This window comes from Elgaria multicarinata, chromosome 3, assembly GCF_023053635.1.
Source record: "Elgaria multicarinata webbii isolate HBS135686 ecotype San Diego chromosome 3, rElgMul1.1.pri, whole genome shotgun sequence".
Taxonomy (NCBI): domain Eukaryota; kingdom Metazoa; phylum Chordata; class Lepidosauria; order Squamata; family Anguidae; genus Elgaria; species Elgaria multicarinata.
In genome coordinates this window covers 28623560-28651185 of record NC_086173.1, presented here as the reverse complement: position 1 = coordinate 28651185, position 27626 = coordinate 28623560, and the positions used below count along the sequence as shown (strand labels likewise).

Here is a 27626-nt window from a genome sequence, read left to right as displayed (position 1 = left end):
GTGAGAGGTCAGGCAGAGCAGCTGGGAGCAGGGAGCGGCTGAGTAAGTGTGTGAGTGAGTGAAAGAGCGAGAGAGCAGGGTGGGGAGGGGCAGCAGCTGCACCGATGAAAAAAGCCTTCCAGAGGAGGAGCGGGGTGGGGAGCAGCTGAATTTGTCACTCTTTCCTACAGCTACTGCAACATGGCGGCAGATTAGGGTGTTCAACTGAACCCTTTGAACCTGTTGTCCGCACGCCAATGGCCTTAGCCTTACAGGGTCACTGCTCCGAGTGGTGGTAGTAGAGGTTGTAAATGGGGATCACACTTCTGCTGTCAGACCATGCTTACAGGTAAGTTTCTTTCCCCCTGGTATTTTGGCACTAGCATTTGCCTCCCCCCACGTTTATGGCATAATTAGCATTTTGATGTTAGATGCAGATTGAGTTAGTTGATGATTGTAATAGATGCAGGGTAATGTAAATATTAAGCTTTGTGTTGTAAGATTTTATCCATGTAAGATAGAGTCAATGGAATGTTGGTGTGTGAGTGATAGGCAGGAGGAGAATTCTAACGGGTTTAAAATGAGGGAGCTGAGAGTTTAATGGTCAGATAGGGTTTAGGGTTTCAACTAATATACATCTAGTTTAGAGTTGTTTTGGGTCATGGGATTTGAAAGGGTAGGTGGATTGGTTAGGACGAAGTATAAGATTGATAGCAGCAGAGAAAGATTTCATTGCCTGCATCCGCGGAGAAGGATGTAATGCGCCATGAGTTAAAGATGGCTTCTCTGCAAAAGAGGTGGCTGAAGGTGGCTATGATAGAGGCAGGGAGAGATTTTATCTTGTGAAAGAATGTAATGTGCCAAGGGTTAAAGATGGCTTCTCTGCCAAAGGGTGGTGACAGATGGCTACATGCCAGATTTGCATTTCCTGATGGTGGACATCATGTGCTAGCAGACGAAGAGAAAAACTTTCAACCAATAGAGCATCGAATGTAACCTATGATTATGCACCTTAACTTTCCATTGATGATGTAACTTAACTTGCTAATCCAGAACTGACCAATAGAAGGGTTAGAAAGAGACTAACACCCTCTCAGCCAGGGCCTATAAATAGACTGAGATTCCTTTGTTGTGGGTGCCTCCATTTTGTAGAACCAGAGAGCACCCCCATACTGCAGTATCGGAAGTAAATGGATTAAGAGCATTCTCCAGCCTCGTGTGTTTGATTGGCTACTAACGCACTGGGGTAGCGAGCCTTTCACCCCTTTGAAGGACAACAGCTACATGCCAGATTTGCATTCTGTAATGAAAAGACTGTGAACAATGAAACTTTGAATGTAACCTATTGTTAGAAAACATGTTCTTTCTCCTGTGGGCAAAGCCGATTGAAGCCCCAAGGAATCAGCCAGCAGGCAAAAGTGGAGGCAAAACATAGATTTATTCAGCTGCTTGCAAGACAGGGTGCGGAAGCATGTAGCAGACCGGACAATAGGTGCAGGGTGCAGTCACCTTTTATACCTCGGAGTAAACAAAACTCTGGTGGTCAGTATTTTCTCCCTTTACACTGTGCATGTCCTTCTGTTGTCTAGCTCAACATGTTTCTTTTTCTCTACATGCCTTGTTTCTAGTCTATGCTGCTGACTTGTCCTTCCTCTGAAGAACAATAGCTCTATTCTATTCTATGTATGTGTCTTCCCTGCTACGTGTCTTCCTCGCTTAGAGCTAATGGCGTTACTCTGGCTCTTGCAGTTCTCTCCTTAGCTTTTCTCACACTTTAAGCTGTGCATGTTGCCCTCTATCTTGCTGTTGCAATTCTATATATGTGGCAAGCATTTATTTATGTGTAAAGCTTTCTTGCATATGTTTCATAAGCGCTATTAAACAAGGTAAACAACATGGTACTACTAAACAAGCTATTAGCATTACAGCGATTACCATAACAATTCCACTTAACCATCTAACATACGGCAGCCAAGATGTTAACCAACTTGTGTCCCATCTTTCCCATGTTTGCACAGGAACATGGGCAACTTTTTCTATTTCGTCAGCAAACACTCTTATAGCATCCCCATTGTCAGAAATATTAAAGCAACATTGTCCTGGGCCAGTCCAATTCATAGCCTTACATAAGCCACCTTCCTTTGCCAATACATAGTCAAGCCCTAGTTTTAATTGAAGGATGGCATTTCGGCTTTCATCTAATTGTTGGGCTATTTGTCTCAAGGCTTGTGCAGTTCTGTTTGTTACAATTTCTACAACGGCTTGTAACTGAATTATGCGATTTAAATTATAGACAGGTCCTCGAGCTCCAGCTATTAGCTCATGCTTATTCCATGAAGCGGAGCCATAGTGCTCGATGATTCTCTCAGGGGGGCCAGTCATTTGTGTTTCTCCATGACTGAGCTGATCCTCTTGCAATTTTCTCAATTTCTCTTTTCTTACGCCCTATTTTGGGCTCTTCAGCTATCCACATGGGGGGTATCAAGGTTCCTAAATAACAACTTCCACTCTATCCCCAGGAAAGGTGTTTATATGCATACTTTCCACATATCCACCAAAGAAAATTAGGCCCATAATCTATATATCTGCGTTTTTCAAGTACTTGAATAGTCAAGCTATATTTCTTAGGGAGCCCTATTAAGTTTCTGTTATAGTCACAGTGAGTACCATTCCATCCTGTGCTACTAGAAACATTCCAAATTTTCTTCCAGGGATTGGACAGCCCTTTTGAGCACAAACATTTTCCAAAGCTGACTTCACTTTCATTTCCACATATCCATTTCCCATATAAATTTACAACTTTAATCTCCCATGTTTCTTCACACGTTGATTTTCCCACGTGTGATATGTTGTAACCGGTCCCTGCTGATAGGGTTTGCTTTATACATACATACCTTTGAGTAGGCACCACCCGGATACCTTGAGATCCATGATACAGGGGGGCCCAGGCTGTTAATTCAGCCTCGGTAAAGCCTACGTCAGTCCAAGCCCCGGTGGCGTTCAGGGGTATTGGCAAAAATGGCATTCCTCCAGTGGCATCAAAGGGAGGCAATGTACACACAAGGCACTTGGTTTTATTCCAGGCTTTAGCTACATCTTCAGCCAACTCTGCCCACTGGTTCTTTGTCGTCGTCGTCCCCCCCCGGATGGGCCCAAAATGGATATGGCCCACCTTATTGTTATCATTCTAAATACCCATAGATACTTCATTTTTCACTGAAGTAGTTGATACTACCACAATATAAATGCTGCTACTCTAATTCTAATTAACAACAGAACAGCTACCACTTCTTTCTGGTCCTGTTCAGACATTAGCTATGTGTATTTAGCTATTTTTATTCGGGCCTTGCCTAAGTGTTGTGACTTTTAACATACAGGCAATTGTGGCTCCTTGTTGGATTCTTCTCTCGTGTCCAAGGCGGCTTCTGGTGCGCCAAGGAGCAAGGGTTTCTTCGAACCTGTGTCCCCCTGTGCCTGGGTTACAGGAGGAGGCAGAGGTCCTCTGTACTTTTTAATAGGGATGTGCTCCGCTTCTAATCGGACCGGAGAAGCAGGAGTGGAGCGGGGGGCTTCGCCTGCTCTTAAGGCGGAGGCGAAGAGGATTGGGGGGCCGGCGGAGTGTGGTGAAGAGGATCGAGGTGAAGGCGGATCCTTCGCCTCGATCCGGAGCTCCGCCGGAAAGGTAAGTGGGGTTTACCGGGCCCTGCCGCTGTCGCTGTCACCCATGCGGCAACAGCGGCAGGGCCCGGTAACCCCCCCTGGCTTCCTCTCCCTTACCTGCCTCCGTCAGCGGTCCGTCGGCGTCTTCAATTGAGCCCGCGGTTCAACCAGGAAGTCTGGGCCACTTGCGGCCCAGACTTCCTGGTTGAACCGCGGGCTCAATTGAAGACGGTGACGGACCACGGACGGAGGCAGGTAAGGCCCCCCTCTCCCTTGGTCCCTTACCGGGCTCTGCCGCCGTTGCCGCACGGGCAGCGATGGCAGCAGGGCCCGGTAAACCCCCCGCCCTCCTCTCCTGGCCTTACCTGGCGCCACTCCCCTCCACTGCGGAGCTCCGATTTGGAACCTCGTCTCCGGGCTGGAAGGGATGGATGGGCGCGTCCAATGGAACTCGTTGCTGGGGCACAGTATATGCACGGAGCTGCAAAAGAGTATACTGTAGGGCAGTCAATTGCTCTTTCAACATTTGATCTCTCAATTCCCATTTTACTTCCCCCCTTCTGGGGTATATAACCCTTGGGGGAAACCCAAACATCAATTCAAAGGGAGACACTTTCGAATTTTTCCGAGGCATCCTTCTAACTTTGGATAGTGCTATAGGCAAAGCATCTACCCATTTTAAATTAGTTTCTATAATGATTTTTGTCATTGTTTCTTTCTTTTACATAACTTGAGCCGTCTACAGACACATCTTCTGCATCACTCAAGGGCTCATCTTCAAGGTCCTGCCTAGACTTAGTGTCTAGATCATGTACTTCTAGACAATCATGCTCTATTCTCTCTTTAGCTTATTCATCAACAGGCAGGAAGGCTGCTAAATTAAATGAGGGACATGGCGTAAAAGTCAGGTTCTCATTCAGGAGAAGAGCAATCTCATATCTAGAATGTCGAGCTGGATTCAAAAACTTTGTACCTCTTCCAGATCCCAGGATCTGGGGGACTCTACGAGGGACCCATACTTCCATGGGTGCTCCCAAAGTCATTTTCTGAGCCTCTTTTTCTAAGAGGGCTGTGGCTGCCACTGCCCGCAGGCAGGCAGGCCATCCTTTGGCTACTGGATACTTTCACAAGGCGGGGGATATCTCCCCCTCTTTTTCTTTCTTCTCTCTACAATTGCTGCTGCTGGCAATGACTCCTATCTCTCTTGTCAAACATAACTTGAACTATTTCTAAAATTTCACTGATGGTGTGTGTGCAAAGGTTTCACTCTCGGGTAAAACACATGACTTTAACTCTTTAAACCATTTCTGTATTATCATTTTACACCTTTGCATTTTACATTTTAAAAACCAAGAGGGGGCAGGCTGTGACATCATCAAAATTGGCTATTCACAATCACAAAACGTAATCAATTCAACTTTAGACAGTTTAACACTACAGACATTTTCAAAGGAGCCCTCCTTTGGCCATTTAGGGCAAAGAACTGGCCACTCCTTTTCACACAATAATACTAATCTATCCTTAGTCATCTTAGTTCCATAACTCCTTTTGTATTTTTATTTTATTTTATTTATTTTATTTATTACATTTCTATACCGCCCAATATCTGGAGCTCTCTGGGCAGTTCACATTGTATTTCTCAAAGTTGCGCAACACACATCCTAAGGGGGTCTTAGATCCTTCTTCTTTGGGATTGGGACCTGCCCATGACAGCAGTGGTGTCTTTCAACAGTTCATTTCACTTAGTCCGTCTCTGACTAGACTCCTCGCGGAGGACTAGAAATGCAAATCGGGACTCCACACTCACTTCGCCACACATGTAGCGTCTCACACACTCACGGCACTCAGCCACTGTCCCGCAGAGTTCCCCTACAAAGTGTGCATAACACTTACCCAAATTGGGATCTCACTTTCCCTCCCGGTCGTGTCCGACTGCTTACTGCCACTATTTGCATCCACTCTCGGTGCTTTTAATTAGGCTCTCGCTTTCTCTCTGCCTTTCAGGTGTCAAAGCTGTCGCCCGTCGCCAATCAATTGGAGGAGAAGACTGAACACAGTCTGGCCACTTCCCGTCCAAGATTCTCTCAACAAGTTAGATCAGCAAAGACCCTGCACAGGAGAGTAATCCAAGTCACGGCACCAAATTGTTAGAAAACATGTTTTTTCTCCTGTGGGCAAAGCCGATTGAAGCTCCAAGGAATCAGCCAGCAGGCAAAAGTGGAGGCAAAACATAGATTTATTCAGCTGCTTGCAAGACAGGGTGCGGAAGCATGTAGCAGACCGGACAATAGGTGCAGGGTGCGGTCACCTTTTATACCTCGGAGTAAACAAAACTCTGGTGGTCAGTATTTTCTCTCTTTACACTGCGCATGTCCCTCTGTTGTCTAGCTCAACATGTTTCTTTTTCTCTACATGCCTTGTTTCTAGTCTATGCTGCTGACTTGTCCTTCCTCTGAAGAACAATAGCTCTATTCTATTCTATGTATGTGTCTTCCCTGCTACGTGTCTTCTTCGCTTAGAGCTAATGGCGTTACTCTGGCTCTTGCACTATGACCTATGATTATGTACCTTTACTCTCTATTTATGATGTAACCTAATTTGCTAACCCAGAACTGGCCAATAGAAGGGTTAGAAAGAGACTAACACTCTCCTTTAGTCAGGGCCTATAAACGGACTGAGATTCCTTTGTTCTGGGTGCCTCCATCTTGCATACCATGGGGAGAGCACCCCATACTGCAGTATCAGAAATTGAAAGGATTAAGAGCATTCTCCAGCCTCGTGTGATTAGCTATTAATGAGCCGGGGTAGCGAGCCTTTAACCCCTTGTTGAGGGACAAGATGATTAAATAATAATCTCTATAAAGCCTCTTCTATAAAGTAAAATTTTATTTGTTTTATTATTTATATAATTCAATGCATCAGTGAGTTGTTAACACTACCAAATAGAAAATATATATATTTTCCTGTGACTTATATATAAGTTGAAGGAAATCCGTTCAACCATTGAGTGGTTCTTCTTCGTGGTCTCTGTGCATCACACATATGGGCTCTGCGCCTGCGAGGGGCCAGGTTCGGAAACTTCTATAGCTGAAAACGTTTTAGGTGGGAACCCCTCCCCCACCGTCCACTGAGCATTCTCAGGGGTTCCCGCCTAATCCCCTCAGTTCTCTTCAACCGCCTGTAGGGTCAACAGCGTTTGGAGACATCTCGGTTTTTGGTATCGTTATACCTTAGCTGAATAATACTATTTTTCATCCTTTTCTAAACCTCTATAGTTTTCTAATCTTTTCCTATCTAGTTAAAAAAAAAAATCTTACTGTTGTTCGTTATCTCAGCCTTGGTGCCTATGGCACTACAAGCCCTCTTCAAAAAGTGCTCTGGTTGTGGGCAGAAGATTTCCCAAACTGACGGACATTCTTGGTGTTTACTGTGCTTGAGGGAGACGCATGTTGTCGAATCCTGTTGTTTTGCCTAAAATTCTCCAGGCAAACCAGGAAGAACCGATCAGATCGCCTTCGGGCGTTACTGTGGGAAAAAGCGTTGGAGGCAGTGGAGAAACCGAGTACGTCTCGACGCTCCAAATCTCCCAATACCATGGAGTCGATGCCCCAACCTCCTCCTTCGCGGAGTGATGCCTTACCGGTTCACCCCCCTTCCTCCTCTCTATCCGCTTCCTCAAAAGCGGCCAGGAAGATATCTAAGAGAGCGAGAGAGCATGTTGGGTCCGAAGAACCCCAACGAAAGAAAAGTAAACTAAAATCGAACGACGGAAAGAAAAGATCGACAAAGTCAAAACCGTCGATACCGATGACTCCGGTACTGACGACTTCGATACCGAAGCGGCCTACGTCACCGAAGAGCCCAATATCGAGGCTTTCCCTGCAGAAAATGCCTCCAATACCGGCAAGTCCGATACTAATACTTTCAGTACCGAGAGCCTTCTCGATACTGAGACGGGCAACTCCGTCTTCTCCACCGGCCTTGATGCCATCACGAACGGAACAAATAATGCCTTCTCCGGTACCGTCCCTCAATATCATTCCGGTACCGGCAGAGGAGACAAGTTTAAGGGCATCAATCTCGGAAGGAGAGATTAGAGGCTCCTCACAAGATCTGACAATGGCAGAAGAGGGTCCTACCTCCCCTCGATACCGCCAGAGCCAACAACCAACCTTCGATACCGATGGACATTGGTACCGACAAGGACATGATTCACGACCGATGTTCGATACCGACACACATCAATACCGAGACTTCGATACTGACACGTATCGATACCGAGATATGCCACCCCCCGATGCCGATGGACGTCGGTACCGACCAGTATCCCCATATGGCTACAATCGGGACCATTCACCGGCGTCGATGCATTCTACTCAATACTGGCATCCTTCGCATTATCCTCTGTACCAATACGAGGATTGGAGACATAGGCGAGAGCAAGACTTTTATTATTACCAGGAGCACTATGCCCCGTACTCGCGTTTCCGGCAACCTCCATCTGAGACAGTTTCCCGCCCTCCACCCGTGGAAGATACTGTCGCTATGCCACCGCCACCGCAGCCCTCGGCACCGAGGCCTCAGCCTCAACGGGTGCAAACTACAGCACCGACAACGGCGGTACCGTCGCAGGCTCTGCAAGCTTTGCCCGAGGCTAGAATGAGGGGAAGTGCACTGGATGAGCTCTCTGATGATGATTATCACTCAGACTCCTCTCAGGAACCATCACCTCCACCATCAATCCCTTCACCAGATGATTTGGTGATAGCCACAGATGTTATTTCACCTTCTGAGGACTTGACCCATTTCACAGATCAAGTGCAAAGAATGGCGAAGTACCTGGGGATCGAAACTTCTCAGCCATTGGAGAAGTTAAATGATCCAGTATACGACGACTTATACTGTGAATCGTCTACCCCAGCGGCAATCCCATACCTGCCTGTGCTATTGCGCACAGCCCAACAATCGTGGAAAATGCCCTCCTCTATGCCACCAACGTCGAGGAAGCTTGATAACATCAATAAGATTCAAGAAAAGACAGCGCCGTTCCTTTTCACCCACCCCAAGCCTAATTCAATTATAGTTGAGGCATCCCAGGGAAACACTCAGAGGAAACACAACGCTCCGGTTGACAAGGAGGGTTGTAGACTGGACGGCTTGGGAAGAAGAATATATTCTTCTACATCTCTGTCACTAAGAGTGCACAATTACCAAGCCACCATGGCAAAATATCAGTCCTTTTTATGGGAGAAAATGGCGTCTCTTTCTGGATACCTTCCAGATGATCAACGAGAACTGGCAAATGTGTTCTATACGGAAGCCATGAGACTGTCATGCCAACAACTGAACACAGCAAGGCACGCCACTGACTGTGCTTCAAAAGCAATGATAGCCTCCATTGTGTTGAGACGGCATGCGTGGCTTAGGTCCGCAGGACTATCACAAGAAGCACGCAAACACATTGAGGATCTCCCCTTTGACGGAGAAGGACTCTTTCACTCTTCCATGGATGAATCCATGGAGAGCATACAGAAGGCCAAAAATACAGCTAAGAAAATGGGGATTGGTCAGCAGCAACAACAACTTCAGAGACCATTCTGCCAAAGACGCTGGCCGAGAACGCAACAGCAGTTCCAACCAAGGCAGCAGCAATTCCAACTACAAGATTGTCCCGCTACGTACCAACCTCAGGGTCAGTACAGGAGACAACAGTACCCAGGACGATTCAAACAAAACAAGAGCAAGCCTGACCAGAATCAAAGACGGCGTCTTTGACTGTCACGCACCAAACAGCTTAACACCTAAGTTTGGTGACATCCTTGCCCCTTTTTTCTGTAATTGGACCACTATTACAACTGACACAGGGGTCCTTAAGATCATCTCTCAGGGCTACAAAATAGAATTCTCCAACCCCCCTCCCCTCGGAACCGCAAGGTTCTCACCACCTACAGACGCTCTGTTGCAGGAGACTTCGTCTCTGTTAGAGAAGGGCGCCATAGAGCGATTACCAACTTGCGCGCTAGGAGGCGGGTTCTATTCCCGCTACTTTACGGTTCCGAAGCGGGATGGGGGACTGAGACCTATTTTGGACCTTAGGGAGTTAAACAAGTTCATCAACCCTAAAAAATTCCAGATGAACTCTTTAGCAAGCATCCTACCTTTCCTCTCCCAAGGGGACTGGTTCACGTCTATTGACCTTAAGGATGCATATTTTCATGTATCAATTTATCGCCAATTCCTCAGGTTCATAGTAGGGGAAGACATTTTCCAATTCAAAGTGCTTCCTTTTGGTCTGTCTACTGCCCCTCGAGTCTTCACTAAGTGTATGGCACCAGTTTGCGCCTTTCTGAGGACTCGAGGGGTAGAAATTTACCCCTACTTGGACGATTGGCTGATAGTGGCTAATACGGCGCAAGAAGCCACCCGTAATACCCACCTTACCATCAACCTCCTCAACGAATTAGGTCTTTGCATCAACAAAGAAAAATCAAATTTTCAACCAACTCAAAAAATAAAATTCCTTGGAGCAATTCTGGACTCAACCCGCTCCAGGGCTTTCCTTCCAGAGGATAGAGCTAATACGTTAATTAAACTTGCAACTAAGCTCTTCCGCTCTAAAATCACCTCTGCCTTCCAGGTGCAAAGGTTATTGGGGTTCATGGCAGCAACGGTCAACGTTGTCCCTTGGGCGCGTCTCTCCAGCTGTGGCTTCTGCGGGAGTACAATACATGGGACGCTCATCGAGTGAAATTGTCGCTCCCTTCCAAAATAAAGGACACACTCCTTTGGTGGACGGCTTTGTCCAATATCACACAGGGCTTAGACTTCAAACCCCCACTGCCATCTCAACATCTAATGACAGATGCATCCCTATTGGGCTGGGGAGCCCACTGCAGGGATCTAACCATCCAGGAGCGCTGGAGCTCCCTCGACAGGAAAAGACACATCAACGTTTTGGAGTTGATGGCTATCCAAAAAGCTCTGTATGCCTTTCAGCAGACCTTATCGGGTCATGTAATCCAGATCCATACAGACAATATGGCTGCTGTCTGGCATATAAACAAGCAAGGTGGGACGAGATCTATGGACCTGATCTCCCTCACTCTGGACATTTGGCATTGGGCAATTGTCCATGACATGACTTTGTCTGCCATTCATATAGCAGGCCAAGACAATATCCTGGCAGACGACCTCAGCCGCACCTTTGTGGACACGCACGAGTGGCGGATGAAAGATTCTGTGTTGGACATGATTTTTCAGGCATGGGGACAGCCTGTAATAGACTTATTCGCGTCACCAGAGAAGGCCATCTGCAACCGATACTGCACGTGGGCAGGCCACGGAGCAGCATCTCTGGGAGACGCCTTCGAGAGGACGTGGACAGAACAGCTTCTATACTTGTTTCCCCCCATACCACTCCTCTCAAGAGTCATCGTAAAGCTGTGCAGCGACAATGCCAACGCCATCTTAGTAGCACCTTGGTGGCCAAGGCAGCCGTGGTTCACTCCGCTACTCAAACTGTCCTCAGCGGAGTATATCAGACTGCCTCAATGTCACAACCTCATCTCCAAGGGGAAGGGACTCATCTTCCATCTGGATGTCCAGTCCCTAAACCTAACGGCTTGGAGAATAAGGCATCGCTAGACAACCAACTACTGTCTACTGATGTATGGAGCATTATCCTAGCAGCCAGGAAACCAGCTACTAGGAAGTCATACGCAAAAAAATGGACAGCATTTTCTGCCTTTGCTCTCATTAGAAACGAGAACCCGTTTTTAGCACTAATAGCAACAGTGCTTTCCTTTCTTTATTCTTTATTTAAAAAAGGACTTGTTCTCGTCACTTAGAGTTTATTTAGCAGCTATCTCGGCTTCACACCATTGGATTCAGGGCTGTTCGGTCTTCACACACCCTTTGACAAAGCGGTTCATGAAGGGCATGAAAAACACCATTCCACCAGTTCGCTCCTTTGTTCCTCAATGGAGTCTCTCCGTGGTGCTCAAGGCACTATCTGCCAAGCCCTTTGAGCCTCTAGCAAGGACGGACTTGCGGTTGTTAACTTTCAAGGTGGCATTCCTTGTTGCAGTCACATCTGCTAGGCGTGCTTCCGAACTAGCAGCACTCCGCATTGATTCACCTTACACGGTGTTTCATGTCGACAAGGTAGTCCTTAGACCGGACCCAGCCTTTCTGCCAAAGGTTGTGTCTTCCTTTCATCTTAGGCAGGACATCACGCTCCAAAGTTTTTTCCCTTCGCCAACATCCCCTATTGAGTCTGCTCTACATACCCTGGACGTAAGACGTGCCCTTGCCTTTTACCAGTCCAGAACTGCCACCCTCCGGAGATCCCAAAGACTTTTTGTTTGTTATGGAGGCAGGCAAAAGGGACTTCAGGCATCTCCGCAGAGAATATCTGCTTGGGTGGTTCAGACTATTAAGCTAGCCTATGAACTCGCTGGCCTCCCGTTGGAGGGTAAGGTGCGTTCTCACTCCACGAGAGGAGTGGCCACCTCTACAGCTTTTGAAAAGGGGATCGCTTTTAAAGCGGCTACCTGGTCGACTCCACTGACTTTTGCCAGCGACTACCGTCTGGATGTCAGATCACGTAGAGACTGCGCTTTTGGGCGTGCCGTCCTATCGGCAATTCTGTGAGATTCATCTATGACCTGACACCACCCACCTCCGGTAAGTCAGCTTGTTAATCGCCCATATGTGTGATGTACAGAGACCACGAAGAAGAAAGACAGGTTGCTTACCTGTAACTGTAGTTCTTCGAGTGGTCATCTGTGCAGTCACACAACCCTCCCACCGTCCCCACTATGGTGTCATTAATTCTTTGATCACCTGGTGGTTCACAATCAGTGAGACTGTTTAGGCGGTTTCAGGAACTGAGGGGATTAGGCGGGAACCCCTGAGCATGCTCAGTGGATGGTGGGGGAGGGGTTCCCGCCTAAAACGTTTTCAGCTATAGAAGGTTCCAAACCTGGCCCCGTGCAGGCGCAGAGCCCATATGTGTGACTGCACAGATGACCTCTCGAAGAACTACAGTTACAGGTAAGCAACCTGTCTTTCCGTGAGACAAAGTAAAAGGGCTGAACCTTTGGGGATTCAATGTGGACAATTGACCAAAGCAGAGGAAACCATCCTGTTTGCCCCCATTTCCTGTGGGTGGAAACTGGAGGGAGAATAACCTGGAGATAAGAAACATCACAATGACTGACATTGCCTTGTATTAGGATCCTCTGGCACAAACAGAGTGCTGTTTTGCCTGTACTGGGAGGGGAGTTGGTGATTCTTCCCCACCATCTTAGCCCCAAATCTTTGCTACATACTGACTCCAGAGGTCAAGTGATTCTCCAAAGTAGCTTTCGGGGCCTCGTGCTTGCAAATGTTCCACTGGGTGGGGGGTGGGAAATTTGTAATTCTTGCACAAGCATAAGTGCTGTCTGATCATGCAGTTAAATCATTGGTTCCCAAACTTTTTCAGGTCACCGCCCCCTTGGTTCCACAAACTCATGCCCAGCAGCCCCTCACCTACATTATAAAAATCATTATTCAGAATAGCGGTTTTCAACGACCCACCAAGGAAGATAATAATAATAAAATTCAAAACAGTAACAATTATTTGAATACTTTATTCAAAATCCAATTGGTATGCCCTGCCATGCTGGCTGCAAACAGAGGTGTTCACTCTTTTTCCCCTCCCTCCCTCCCTCAGCAAGCCTGGGATGGATCCTTCCCATTTAGAGGGGATTCTAGGAGTTGAAGGAGTTTTTCTGTATAAACATGCATAAAATTGTGCCTTTAACTTATCATGTCACACTAGCATGAATACAAGTATCAAATAGGCTTTCCTTCTTCAGTGGAACACACTTACTTAGGAGTAAGCACCATTTTGTTATAGGAAAGGATAATGTATTTTATTTAAAATTTAAAAATAATTATCTGCCACCTGGTACAGAGTTTTCCTATGGAAAACCTGGCTGGGACTGAAGTAGAGGGGGACTAACGTTACTGTACTTATTGTCCTTAAATATGGTTAAATATCCCACAGTTACCTTGCTATTCTATTTCTACAATTCATTTTCTCCTGTCTTTTCGTCACCCTCTTTTCATTTTCAGGCTGCATCCTATGCACATTTACCTCAGAGTAAGTTCTATTGATCTCAGTGGGGCTTACTTCTGAGTAGACATACTTAGGTTTGTGCCGCAGCTCTGTTTTTAAGGTGACACAAGATACACACATACCATGTTTACCAAAAGAATGCTTGAAAAAAGGGGGTTGGACACCCTGAAATAAGCAAGGGCAGATAGGAATGGTTTCAGCAAGCATTCTGGAAAAAGGTGCTGCTGAATCTTCTTTAGCTAGGAAGGACCTGGGGAATCGCAATTCTCTCTCCCTCCCCCTTTTCTTTTCTCCCCCAATCTTGTTGTAGTCCAGATTTTTTTGGGGGGTGGGAGCACACACACAGACACACAGCATCTCTCTCTCTCTCTCTCTCTGCATCCAACCCCCCCTCCCCCCAAGCCTCACAATAGCTGCGGGGCTGATTAGAACAGGAGGGCAGCAGCTCAGAGGGGAGATGGACCCAATCTGCAACTCCTGACAGGGGAAGGGAGCCTGGTGATACCTTGCAGCAGCACAAGCAGTCCTGCTCCCCACCCAGCCAGCCAGCAAGCCACTGTTCTTGGCAGCTGCTCTGCCTCCTGCCGTCCTCCACATGCTCCTTCCTCTCCGCCGCAGGGCTGCTGCTCCCGCCTTGTGCAGCAACTATCGCGAGAGGTCTGCCGGGCAGCTTGTAGGAGGGAGCAGCTCTGGCCGAGGGAGTGAGCAAGCGGGCAGCGGTGGCTCCAGTAGGAAAGAAGCCTTGGGCCCTCCTAGGCAGGAGAAGAGTGGGCAGAGCAGCTGAATTCGCTGCTGTTTCCTGCTCTGCTGCCTCCTGTGGGCGCTTCCCCCACCCCCTACTTCTGGTGGGGCCGCTGTGGCCTTGAGATAGGAGGAGAGAGCAGCTGCGTGAGTGAGAAAGTCCTTCCTGAGCAGGAGTGGTGTGGGGAGAGCACCCCATACTGCAGTATCGGAAATTAAAATGATTAATAGCATTCTCCAGCCTCATGTGATTAGCTATTAATGCGCCGGGGTAGCGAGCCTGCATGAGTGAGAAAGTCCTTCCTGAGCAGGAGCGGTGTGGGGAGAGCAGCTGAATTTGCCGCTCTTTCCTGCTTGGTCCCTGGGTTTTAGGACCTTCTGGAGAGACCACCTTGAGCGCCCCCCCCTGCCACCCCTTTGCCTGTTAGCGCCCCCTGTTGTCCCTTTGCCTCTTAACACCCCCCTATGCAATCCCACCGCCCCCAGGGGGGCAGTACCGCCCATTTTGGGAACCACCGAGTTAAATCTTTTAAGATCTAAGGCTACATATTAAAAGTTGCAAAGATGCCCGAACAGCCCCACTGGGAACTTGTTTTATACCTCATGGCCATAAAGGCGATCAATGGCTGGTAGTCATTGTAGCAATAAACTACCTCCTGCGTAAGAGGCAATACATTCTGAATACCAGCGAATATGATATTGCTGTCGCGATCATTTCTGGATTCTGGGAACTGGCCTTTGGCATTGGCATGATCCACCAGGGATCATCTTATGTTCTGAAAGATGCAATATAGGCTGTGTCCCACTCACAGCTTGTCTGGATTATCGTAGTGTTGTTTCTGCAAAATTATTAATTAATTATTATTATTATTATTTATTACATTTTTATACTGCCCAATAGCTAAGGCTCTCCTGGGCAGTTCACAATTAAAACCATAAAGCATAGCAAAATAATCTACACTGCCTGTGCCGGCTTGGTCCAAAAGGAGTTCAACACATAGTCTGCCACTGCGGTTGGCAAGTACGAGACAGGAATGTAGAAGAGCTTCGCATCCCAGCCTGGAGAGTATCGAGTGCGAGGATAGCAGGACGTCAGGGCATGTTCTATGCAGTCAGTGACCAGGCGGAGGTCCTTGCTGCTTGACTTCCGGAAGAGTTGAAATAATTTCCGAACTATGTGTGAGGAATATGATGAAAAGGAAAAGTTAGTCCTGCATAGGAACATAGGAAGCAGCCTGAATATTTTGGGAGCTGAAGCAAAGACATCCGAAACCAACACTGACATTTCAAACAGGATCTTCCATAGCAGGTATGTCCATTACGAGTGTCATTATATCCTTTGGCCACTAGGAGGGTATCTTCATGGCGTTGAGTTGGCCCCGCATTCCCCACATACCCTGCACTTTCACTCCTCTGGGGTCTTGTCCCATTATCTCCATGCAAAGGAATGAGCGCGAGGTTTATATGGATGATGGTGGGGGGGAGCCGCTGCTGCTACCGTCCGTCCCTGGCTTTTTCTTGGGGCGTGTCTATACAAGGGCACCTCAGCACCTCGAGCCCCCACTATCCCACACTTGTGCTCCTGCCAGGTAGTCCTCACGACAAGGGGCGCACATGTGGCGGAGGATGGGGTGGACTGTAGTCCGCTACGGACCAGTGTGCGCCACAAGGCTCTTCACCAGGCAGATCAGCAAGGTGACATGCTCCCCGGCCTGGATAAGGCAGCATCCCCAGCCTGGCGTTGGCCTAGTGGGAGGACACGGACTGATCCACCCACCAGGGACCCCCCCACTACACAGAGGGCTGGAGAAGCAGCAACCCTGCCCCTCCCTTCCGTGGCCCCCAGTGTGGTGCTGACGCCCCTCGCCTTGCCAGGGCACTCGTTGGCACTTACAGGAAGGCACCAGTGAGCGAGATCCACAATATGAGGTAAGGCGGAGGAGCGAGAGGGAGCAGTCAGCTGCACTGGAGGTTTTCCAGTGACCAATCAGGGGTTGCTATTGGCCGGGAAACGCCTCCAACGCAAAATTGGCAGATGCTGATAGACTGGGGATGCGCCGTCACCTCGCTGGAAGAGGAGAAAGTCGGGGTAAGACCCCGACCTTTTAATTTCAGATCTTTGAAGGAGAGCCCTGGGATGGTTCCGCAATGGCTGCAGTGTAATATAAACTAGGGGTGTGCACGGACCCCCCCCTCCGCTTCTCTTCCAGATCCGCGATTTGTGGATCGGGCTGCTTCGCTCCGTCCCCGCTCCGCCTATGTCCGCTCCGCTCTCCTGCGGAGCTCCGGATCCGGATCGGAGCTTCGTTTCCCCCCCCATAGGCTTGCATTGAAAGCTAAAGAAGTATACAACTTTTTTTCTGTGAAAGTTAGAAACCTCAAGTTTGGCAGCATGACACCTCATGGAGGTATACACATGCACACCAAGTTTCAAGCCAATCCCATCATCCCCTGATTTTTGGGGAATTTTTGAAAATCAGGCATCCCATTCACACCCCTTTCGATAGCTCCGTCAATTTGCACATTAGAAACCTCAAACTCGGCACCATGATAGCTTATCCAGGGATACACATGCATGCCAAGACTCAAGGCAATCCCATCATCCCCTGATTTTTGGCGCGGCTCTAACCTCTAACGCAGCACCCATAACCCCAATTCACACCCCTTTCAATAGCTCCGTCAATTTTCACTTTAGAAACCTCAAAATTGCTACCATGATAGCTTATCCATGTGTCCACATGGACGCCAAGTTTCAAGCCAATCCCATCATCCCCTGATTTTTGGGGAATTTATGAAAATTGGGCACCCCATTCACACCCCTTTCGATAGCTCCGTCAATTTGCACGTTAGAAATCTCAAACTCGGCACCATGATAGCTTATCCAGGGATACACATGCATGCCAAGACTCAAGGTAATCCCATCATCCCCTGATTTTTGGCGGGGCTCTAACCTTTTAACTCACCCCAAATCAAGTCCTATTTTACAACTACGTCAATTTGCATGTCAGAAACCTCACCTTCGGTCCCATGACAGCTTACCCATGTGTACACATGGATGCCAAGTTTCAAACCAATCCCATCATCCCCTGATTTTTGGGGAATTTATGAAAGTCGGACACCCCAGTATCTCAGGGATTTAAAGCTGCAGACAGCTCAATGGCCCCATTTCAAAGGAAATCCCAACATGCCATGAATTGGGGAGTAGAGATAAACCTAAATATGAATCTTCTTCCACACTTGAAACATTGATTTGGAACTTGAGCACAGGAAGGACTTCTCCCCTGAGTCAAAGCAAGACACACAAAAACCATCCGTGCGAGGTGGGCAGGGGAGGAGGGAGGGAAGGCAGGCAGGCAGCAGACATTTCTGGGAGCACAAGGAAGTGAGCCAAGGATAGTTTCAAAGCCAGTAATGCATATAAAATGGAATAAATAAATAAATAAATAAATAAATAAAGGAGGGGTGGAATTAAAAGCAGCTGTGTTGCTGAATAAACAACAACAAGAATTTTTAAAAAAAGGCTATATCTGTCTTTTACCAGTAAGAGGGGAGTGGACGTGCCAAAGGGGAGGGGGAATCATCTGCCAATTTGACTGATCCTGTCTAGGTACCATCTTTAAGAAGCAAATGATCACTTCAACTCATGATAGACATTCTCTGATTTACCTTTGGAGGGCTCTGATGGCCCTCCAAGGACAGGAGAGTGCACAGGGCACGTCCATGCCCTAGGGGAGCTCATCCCCTTGTACCACATCTATTCAGTTGTTCCCCAAAGTTAGGGTGGGTAGCAGTGCTGTGTTTTCTATCTCTTATTATTGGCTTAGTATATGATTTCAGGTTGTGTTTGTGCATTTGGTGGGGCTACTGTTTTAAAAAACACTGGGAAAAGTCCGTTCAGACTAAGAAAGAGAAGTTCCCAGAATCCCAAGTTACCCATTTTGCCTATCCCCTCCTCCAACTTTGGGATCATGTGATCATGACCGGGAGTTGACTCTGCCCCTCAGCCCTTCGAAAAAGGTACATTTCCCCACTGTTTTACCCGATTTTTCCAAAAATTCTAGCAAGCGAACCGCAGCACGCAGAGAGCTGAGAGTAGGCTCAAAATGACCCCCAGCCACGACTCTCTAAGCACAAGAAGTTTCAGAAAGATAGCTTAAAAAACAACACAGTTATCCCCTATTCTTTTCCGCAATGCAATCCTATGGGCAAAATTTTTCAAAATGGCGATCGGATCGGTCCGTGAAAAGGGAAGCGCTCCGCGTATGGCCGCTTCTCTTCGCCGTGCTTCTACGGGTCCCCGGTCCGCTTCTATTCCGCCTCTGGGCAAGGCCAAGCAGGCCAATTCGCTTCTGATTCTCCGCTTCTAATTGGAGCGGAGGACATCCCTAATATAAACAATGTGCCACAACTGCGGAGCCACTCCGGGGCTTTCCCCTCATATAGACAAGGGCCTAGTGAACCTTCCCTCCAGCAAAAGGGAGACTCTCCTCCCCATGGTGGCAGCGCTGGGGCATTCCGGAGGCCATTTGGCTCACCTGGGCGGACACGGACCAATCAGGGGTCACCATCTGCTTGGCCACGCCTCCGACATGACCCAGGAGCAGCGGCGACAGATGGTGATGCGCCATCCTCGCCACACTCCAGACAAAAAAGTCCAGGTAAATCCCCACGTTTTTTGCTTCGGAGCTTTGGGGGAAAATTCCCGGGATGCCTGCACGGTGGCTTCTGCGTCATATAATTGACCCCGAGCCACCGCACACCCACCCCGAGGCTTTCATCACATATAGACAGCCTCTGGACTTCACTACATCTCCGGGGGGAGTCAGGATTCTTGACATGCCTTCTCAATTTTAGACACACATGTACAGTCTGAAACACAGTTTCCGGAAATTTAACTCACAGTCATCAAAATATTGCTTCCCATAGATCTCTCTGATGTCAGAAGGCACCCGGCTCCACAGAGTGTTGAAGTCCTCATCTATTTTTTGGACAATAGGTGTAAGGAAAAAGCCAGGCTCAACAATGCTGACTTGGACTCTGAAAGGAAGGAGCTCACGCCTGAATTGGGAAAAGAAAAGAAATATTCCTTCCTATAGAACACAGTAATAATGCAGAAACGTAATACAAATTCAGTGATGCTCTGTCAAAGCAAATGGAAGGGCCCTCCTTTTCATAATTTCCTAACATAAAGAAAGGGTTTCTAAAGTGAGCACGAGTGAAAACAAGATACTATGAGTTCATCATGTGGAGGTATCCTTCTCGAAGAAGTGGCAGGATAGATCTCCCTTTAACTTCACCCAATTAATGTTTTTAATTTTTATTTATGAATTCAAACATTTATACCCCAAGTACTAGCCAGTAATGCTCTCTAAGGTGCTCTAAAAATGTAAAAAAATAAAGTAAATGGCACTTCAAAACACTTGGAAATTGTCTTTCAATCTTAAAATAGCCTAATGCAGCTGAAGGTAACAGAAGAGGATCATATGTAACACATGACTAGTTGTATTAAAAGTAGGGGGTATTGAAATATAACAGTTATATTGAAAAGGGAATTTCAGCAAGTGTCTTTTTTATGCACCTGGTGAAATTCCCTCTTCATCACAACAGTCAAAGCTGCTGGATCCCTGCCCTCTTGACCAGATACAAAGGAGGGCAGGGCTCCTGCAGCTTTAACTGTTATGATGAAGAGGGAATTTCACCAGGTGCTGCATGCATACAAATGAAACCTGCTGATATTCCCTTTTCAATACATCTGTTAAATATACAGAAGCCCTGTCCTCCTTTCCATATAGTCACCCTAATTAAAAACGAATCATCAGGAATCTGTGCTCAAACTCTGGTTGGTACAGTTAAAGCCTTCCTGAACGGGAAGACCTAAACCAGTTGGTGGCAAAGAAGGTTGCTGCAGGGAGCCCCAGAAATAGGGCCTTCCCTATTTCCAACGGTAGCCTTGGCTAGCTGTGTCCTGGCTTCTTGTTAACTGGGATGAGGCTGGCCACCTGTACGACATGAACAGCAGCCATTTCTCTGGGAATCTACTGTTCCTTTTGCTATAAAAGTGATACCAACTCTTCAGGCATTGATCTACCACTGGCAGCGTTTCTGCCAAGTGACACCAATTTTGAGAAAACAGTTGGCTTAGCTTTTCTGGAATTGCTGGGAAAGGCTACTGAGAATAGTGCCATTCACCTCCCTCAACAGAATATATGATATTATCTTGTGGTAAAATGCCAAGTGGAAAACACATTTTATATTAGGAGAATAAACCTGATAACCTGATCTAATGTTTAGAAAAGAGATAACAAAAACAAAAATATAGACCGACAACTAATCTTTCCTTATTTAAAAGATATGTGTAAGCCTCATTCTGCTGATGCCTAACATCATTAATGGTGCCATCAGTAATAATATAGTGATGGCCACCAATTTGGATGGCTTTAAAAGGGGACTGGACAAACTCATGGAGGATAAAGCTATCAATTGGCTACTAGTCCTGATGGCTATCTGCAACCTCTAACATCAGAGCAGCATGCCTATGTGCACCAGTTGCTGGGGAACCTGGGTGGGAGGGTGCTATCCTGCTTATGGACTTTTGTTCTGATCCAGCATGGCACTTTAGCATCTAGAGCCTTGCCTTGCCTTGCCCTTGTGAACTTATAAACTGTTCAGCTTTAATAAAAGAACTGGGTATGACTTCAGATGGAGAAAAAACATATTCCTTTTGAACTAGTAAGATCTTGAAATGTTTTAGGAACTATTGTTTCTTACCTTAGGTTATATTTTATACTGCAGAGGTTAAAATTTATTGAAAGAAGTGTATATTTATAATAAAAGTGAAAATGGATTCAATGTTTTCCCCATTACTAAATTGTCATAGTACAAAGCAGAAAACCAGAACTGAACACAACAAACAATTCTTGGCATATTCATTAGCTATAGGTAGCCAAAGGGTAGCCTAAAGCTTCCTAAATATATAATTTATTTATTTATTTATTTATTACGTTTTTATACCGCCCAATAGCCGAAGCTCTCTGGGCGGTTCACAAAAATTAAAACCATCATAAAACAACCAAGAGGTTAAAAACACAAATACAAAATACAATATAAAAAGCACAACCAGGATAAAACCACGCAGCAAAATTGATATAAGGTTAAAATACAGAATTAAAACAGTATAATTTAAATTTAAATTAAAATTAAGTGTTAAAATACTGAGTGAATAAAAAGGTCTTCAGCTGGCGACGAAAAGAGTACAGTGTAGGCGCCAGGTGGACCTCTCTGGGGAGTGCCATGACACAGGCTCTGAACACCAGACCTCCCGTCTGCCACCACTTCTTATGGGGCGACACAGGCTCTGAACACCAGACCCGGCCGAGGCTACTCCCTGCTCAAGCCAAGCACCACCACTTGATACGCCTGAGGCAAGGGATAAAGCTCACCTTCCTCCAAACTATGTGGAGAAAGGGTTTAAAATGGAGAATGGATTTTAATATATATAATAATGCGCTCTGAGTTATATCGGCTGAGGTGAATGATTGTCAGAGTGGGTGCTGAATGTGTAAACTTAAGATGATAAATGCCAAACTGACACGTGGGATTTTTGTGGTAGTTTAAAAACAAAACAAACAAAATTTATTTTTAAAAGTTCATAAGCTTTGTTTCAAATAACAACATTTAAAAACCTTTTTGAAACCTTCCATACAATCCGGTCACTCTCACCTTCGCGCTTTCCTTTTTCTCACACAATCACTCTTGAACTTTCTTTATCATCAGTATTGATTAATATACTTCCACTACGTGCACACCACACTCTAAAGACACCACTCACTACACTGACTCTCAAATTTCCCAGAACTTAAGTACCATAAATACAGAAAGCACTAAAGACTCTAAGAGTACCTAACCAGTCTCCCTGAAAAGGTTTCCTGAAAAGAACAAGAACAAGAACTCACCATCCCCTCAGTCATTCCCTTATATATCACTCCTCCCCCCTCCTAAGACATTCTAACTCCGCCCACTCAGGCCAACATTCTAAAAACCACAGACTTACAAACTGCAGACATACATTTGGAATTGACTTGTGGGGTGTAACGCCACAGGGAGCTCATTCCACAACCGGGGTGCCACAGCGGAGAAAGCCCTCCTCCTAGTAGCCACCTGCCTCACTTCCTTTGGCAGGGGCTCACGGAGAAGGGCCCCTGTAGATGATCTTAAGGTCCGGGTAGGTACATATGGGAGGAGGCGTTCCTTCAGATAACCTGGCCCCAAACCGTTTAGGGCTTTAAATGTCAATACCAGCACTTTGAATCGGGCCCGGACCTGGACTGGCAGCCAATGAAGTTGTAAAAGGACTGGCGTAATGTGATCTCGAAGGCATTCCAGAGGCATGTTTATATTTTTTATTTATTTACTACATTTCTATACCGCCCAATAGCCGAAGCTCTCTGGGCGGTTCTCAAAAATTAAAACCATTCAAAGTAACTGCTTTGATTGTGAGTGTGACAAGAAGCTTAATTACTTCACATGTGGTAATTATTTCACTTGTGTGGCGCAATCCTGGGTATGTTTACTTAGAACTGAGTCCCACTGTATTCAATGGGGCTTACTCCTTGAGTGTGTTTAGTAACGCAGCCCAAGTAATCTTGAGTATGTAGCCTCCTGGGGAGGTAACAGGGAAAATGTTGACACATTTCTCAATTCACTTGATAACCCTCTCATTCCTCCATGCCTCAGGCCATAGCCCCACACCTATGCCTGCCTAGAGCTGGAAGCTAATCTTCTTTCCTTTGGGTTCAGTGGGAGGGGAAATTAAAAAAAATGTTGGGAGAAAAAGACCCCTTCTACTCTGGCCTAAGCAAGCAACAGAGCTTGACAAGTGGAGATGTTTCTCCTCCACCATCTAAGGCCATAGCTAGACCAGGCCTATATTGCGGGATCGTCCCAGGATAATCCCTCTGCATCCAATTGACACACAGGGGATCCTGGGAGCAGGCAGGGACGACCCCTCCGTTTGCCTTGGATAATCCTTAGGTCTAGCTAAGGCCTAGGATTGGTCTGTTAGTGATGAGCTGTATAAAACAAAGGAGATAGTACTAGATAAGTTAGATTAAATAAATTCATGACTGTTTCTGAAGAAAGCAAAGAACGTTTACTTTAATATTCAAAGAAAGTGGAAACTATACAAGAGAAGCAAGTTGAAATAAGCAACAACATTACTAGACTTCGAATCCAAAGTGACATATGTTGTAGTATGAAGTGCGGAGAATGAGAACAAGGATGCAGTTCAGAAGAAAATTTAGAAGAATTAGATCACAAAATGAAAAGAAACAATATTTAATCTAGAAGGGTTCAAGGGGGAGATCTGATTAATTCTTCTAGGTATTCATTCACCTAAATTTGAGGGTCAGATTTTAATTAAGGCATTTTGATACAGAAAGCTTTTGCGGCTAATTCTGATGAGGCTAGAAACAGATAATTTGATATAGAAAGTTCTTAAGAGTTATTTTGGAAAAGAAAAGTTGATGTACTTATCCTACGACCAATATTTTATATGACTATTAGGAGATACAGTTTCAAAACTGAAGCATGATCTTGATGTACATAATCATTTTTTAACACTGTAGTCAAAATTTCTCTAAATTATGTTTGATTCTTAAAGGCATTATTTTCATTTTGAAAGAAGGCCTTAAACATACTCCAGAATGAGACACAACATGGCCATGCCAAGTAAACAAGGAGAAGAATAAGTTAAAGAGCTGATATTTTACCTCAAACTGTCAGAGAAGGCTTCCACACCAAATTTGGAAGGGGAATAACCTCCTCCAGTGCAGGCCAGTCTTCCCATCACACTGGCCACGTTGACCACCCTCCCTTTGGCTTGTTTCACCAGGGGCAGCAGGTGCAGCGTCACGTCAATCAGTCCAAGCAGGTTGACATTGATCACTTTTGCAAAATCATCCTTGGTCAGCCATTGGTTGGGACATCCAGGACTAGCAATACCTGCATTGTTTACCAAGCCCCAGAGGCCTTTGTAAGTAGAAGAAAGATGCACATATTCAGAGCTGCCCTTATCACTCCAGGTTCCCATCTACTTTGAAAGAATTTGATGTTTATTATAGTTTGGAGAGAGATTTATATGTAGTCACATCTAGTCTTGTGATCTCTACAGCCTTGTCGTCAAAATAAGCTTTTAAAAGGAATTTTAGTTTACTATTTCTGGATGGTTGAGGAAGGCCATTGGATAAATGGTTAATAAATCTCCTTCAAAATGATATAAGATGTCTTCTTAGGAAGCGTCGGTAAACTGTAAATAGTTTTAAGAAATTAGGAATTTGGGGATACTGTATGAATATATGTTAAAATAGTGATTCTATATTTGTTGTTAACATGTATTATTCAGCTATAGATGGTTAACTGATAACACTAGTACTGTTATAAATCCCTAACAACAAGCACAGAAATGGAAAATTAAGACTCCCATCTTAAGCTCCATGCTCGTGAAGCAGTAGAGATGTAATCTTACGTCTTGTGCTTGTCTTAGGCTCCATATACCTGCACTTTCCCATGGGAACTGACATTTGGACTATATAAAGAGGCTATTCAATGGACAATTCATCACTATCTCTCCAACCACAATTATAAAATGGGAAAGACCAACAAACATTAATTAAGGGCACACAATCCCTGAAAAGCCTCAATAACGCTTCACCTGACCACCTTGGACGGGCTGGTGCTGCCACTGAGTTTCATTTTCGGTGAAAATGGCCACATATCAGGAATGTCAAGACATAAAATACTGGACTACAACAATGTGGCAACATTGATGATGTCTGGATTCTCAGAAAAAGTGACTGAATAAAAGAGAGACATACCGTTATCTCTCAGAATACCCATGTAGACATATCTTGGAATTCTGAGTGAGTAAGAGTAAACACACAGATGTTCTTGCATTTGATCTCCAAATATATGAAGATCAAACATATAGCCTTAGCCACAGGAGAGATTCTTCTAGTTTTAAAAGTGGGACCAACCAGCAGCCTGTACAGGCCAGTTCTGGGGATGCATCAGGTTTAGCAAACACCATCAATGCTTAGCTGACGTTACTCGTACAGTCATGAAGGTCACAATTTGTTTTCTGTGCACTGGGTTCCCCATACTCCCAAAACTGGAAATGGTGGTGAAGCCATGGCAATATGACTGTTCCTATGGTGCTCGCAAGGTTGCCAACTATTTAGCCTGCCTCTGGCACAAACTACATGTTATGCGGGAGATTTACAGCCAGATTTCCTTATATTTTCATTCCAATGGACAAGCACTTGAAGGTCCCCCAAACTGGATTAGGCAGCATCTCTGGAGCAGGGTCGAAATTACATTTTTGCTCCTGAGCCATTTTCCTGATGAAAATTACACCCCTTCCCAGTTGCTATTGTTAGCACAACCACCTCCATTTTTAACAGGAAACTGTAAAGTAGCCATCAAATTGCAAGCAAAATGTCATGATGTCCTGTATGCGAGAATGTCTCCTTGAGTGCATCCTTCTTATCTAACATAAACAAGAGCTCTGGCTCCAGCTGGCTCCAGTGCTGCTGTGTCAAAGTTAACTTCTGTAACTTACTGTCAGGCCAAAGGTATTGTTTACAGAACTGTTTGGCATAATTAGCTATGCCCCAGTGTTATGTTCTGATTGGTTAATGCTGCTACTGGGCCCTGCCCCTTGCAAGCTCAAATACTGTACTGTATTCCCTATGTCTTTTGTCTGATTGCTCCCTTTGAAGAGACCAGGCCTTGATTACTAATCAATAAAGCGCTTTTGAACCCTCTGTCGCTGGAATGGTGGAGTCGTGCTTAAGGGCTGTTTGGATTTCGTCCTTGGGTGAAAAGAACATTGATCTAACACTATAACCTCCAGGGGAGTGAAGGATATAGAGACAATACAGGTACATGCATTTATCCTGTACAAGGCTAGTAGCTGCTTTGGAGAATGGTTAGACTGGGGAAATCGAGGAGTGGGAGGAGGGAAGAAGGGTCAATGCCTCCTCTCTAGATCCAATTCAAAGTTCTCCAGAAATTAATTATTCTGAGATTTGACCTCATCAGGGCATAGGAAGATCTATGCTGGATCAGCCTAAAGGCCTAACCAGCATTCTATTCCTATAGCGTCCAGCCAAATGCCAGTGAGAAGTCCACAAGCAGGACATGCAAAAGCACCCTCTGACTCTTGTTAAAAGGAATACTGCATCTGATCCAGGTGGTAATCGATAGCCATCATGACTAGCAGCCACAGACAGCGTTATCCACCAAGAATTTGTCTAACCTCCTTTTAATACGCTAACATTTTAATTTCCCATGTTAATATGTGGTTCAGCTCTTTGTATCCGTTTCTTAAACAGTCGCTTTCCTGATAGACATTACCAGGTTGTAATGTTTACCTTTATGCCAGAAAAATGTCTCACATGCTGATTTCTCAAAGGCACAGGAGCAGAGCAGAGTGCTTTATACAGGTCAGTTGGCAACCTTAGCTGCTCTGGTTAATGTTTTCAGTAAGACAGTCATGTCACTTTCCCCACTCAGAGACAGCATAGATAAAGCACAATAGAAACAGTAACAGCCTATTGCCTCTGTTCCCTATACACCCTTTCACCCACTTCGTCGCTGCCACAACACACTCTGTCGCTGTGCCTTTAACAATGGCTTAATTGGCAAAGGCGGAAGAGCGAACCAGGGTGTTTTATTCTGGTCTTCATCCGAACTGTTCCTGTTAAAATTCAAAGTAAACCAATCCTGTCTCTTGCCATTCACCTTTGTTCCCTATGCACGATTTCACCCATGCGGTTGCTGCTGCAACACTCTCTGTGCTGGTGACGTCCAGAATGGTGGTTTTCAGCCTCTCTGATGAGGCCGTCTTCAGCTGCTCTGCCCCCTTCTGAGTGCGACAGGCCGCCAACACGTGCAGCCCCCGGGCATCCAGCTGTCTGGCAAGCTTGTTCCCAAAGCCAGAACTACAGCCGGTGATGAAGACATATTTCTCTCTGAGGTTCTCCACAGTCTGCCTCTCCCGGTACCATCGGCGAAGGAAGTAGAACCCCAAGAGGGCAGCCAGGTAGAGCCACATGGCTGGAGC

At 46.0% G+C, this 27626-nt stretch overlaps 1 protein-coding gene and 1 long non-coding RNA gene across 3 annotated transcripts; one reads left to right on the top strand and one right to left on the bottom strand.

The window, feature by feature from the left end:
• Nucleotides 1–153: 153 nt before the first annotated feature.
• LOC134394373 (uncharacterized) lies at nucleotides 154–19519 on the top strand. Of its 2 annotated transcripts, XR_010025175.1 has the most exons (4): nucleotides 155–328; nucleotides 1361–1521; nucleotides 5644–5980; nucleotides 19433–19519. It is a non-coding gene; the product is annotated as an uncharacterized LOC134394373 (long non-coding RNA). The 2 variants fall into 2 exon arrangements; XR_010025176.1 differs by lacking the exon at nucleotides 19433–19519 and having other exon boundaries at nucleotides 154–328; nucleotides 5644–6466.
• LOC134394363 (retinol dehydrogenase 7-like) lies at nucleotides 15459–27626 on the bottom strand. The gene is made up of 4 exons (XM_063119755.1): nucleotides 27305–27626; nucleotides 24274–24532; nucleotides 19407–19564; nucleotides 15459–15679 (listed from the first exon to the last, which is right to left on the bottom strand). Exons 1-4 carry the CDS (start codon nucleotides 27615–27617, stop codon nucleotides 15462–15464), a joined length of 948 nt encoding a protein of 315 aa, XP_062975825.1. The 5' UTR covers nucleotides 27618–27626; the 3' UTR covers nucleotides 15459–15461.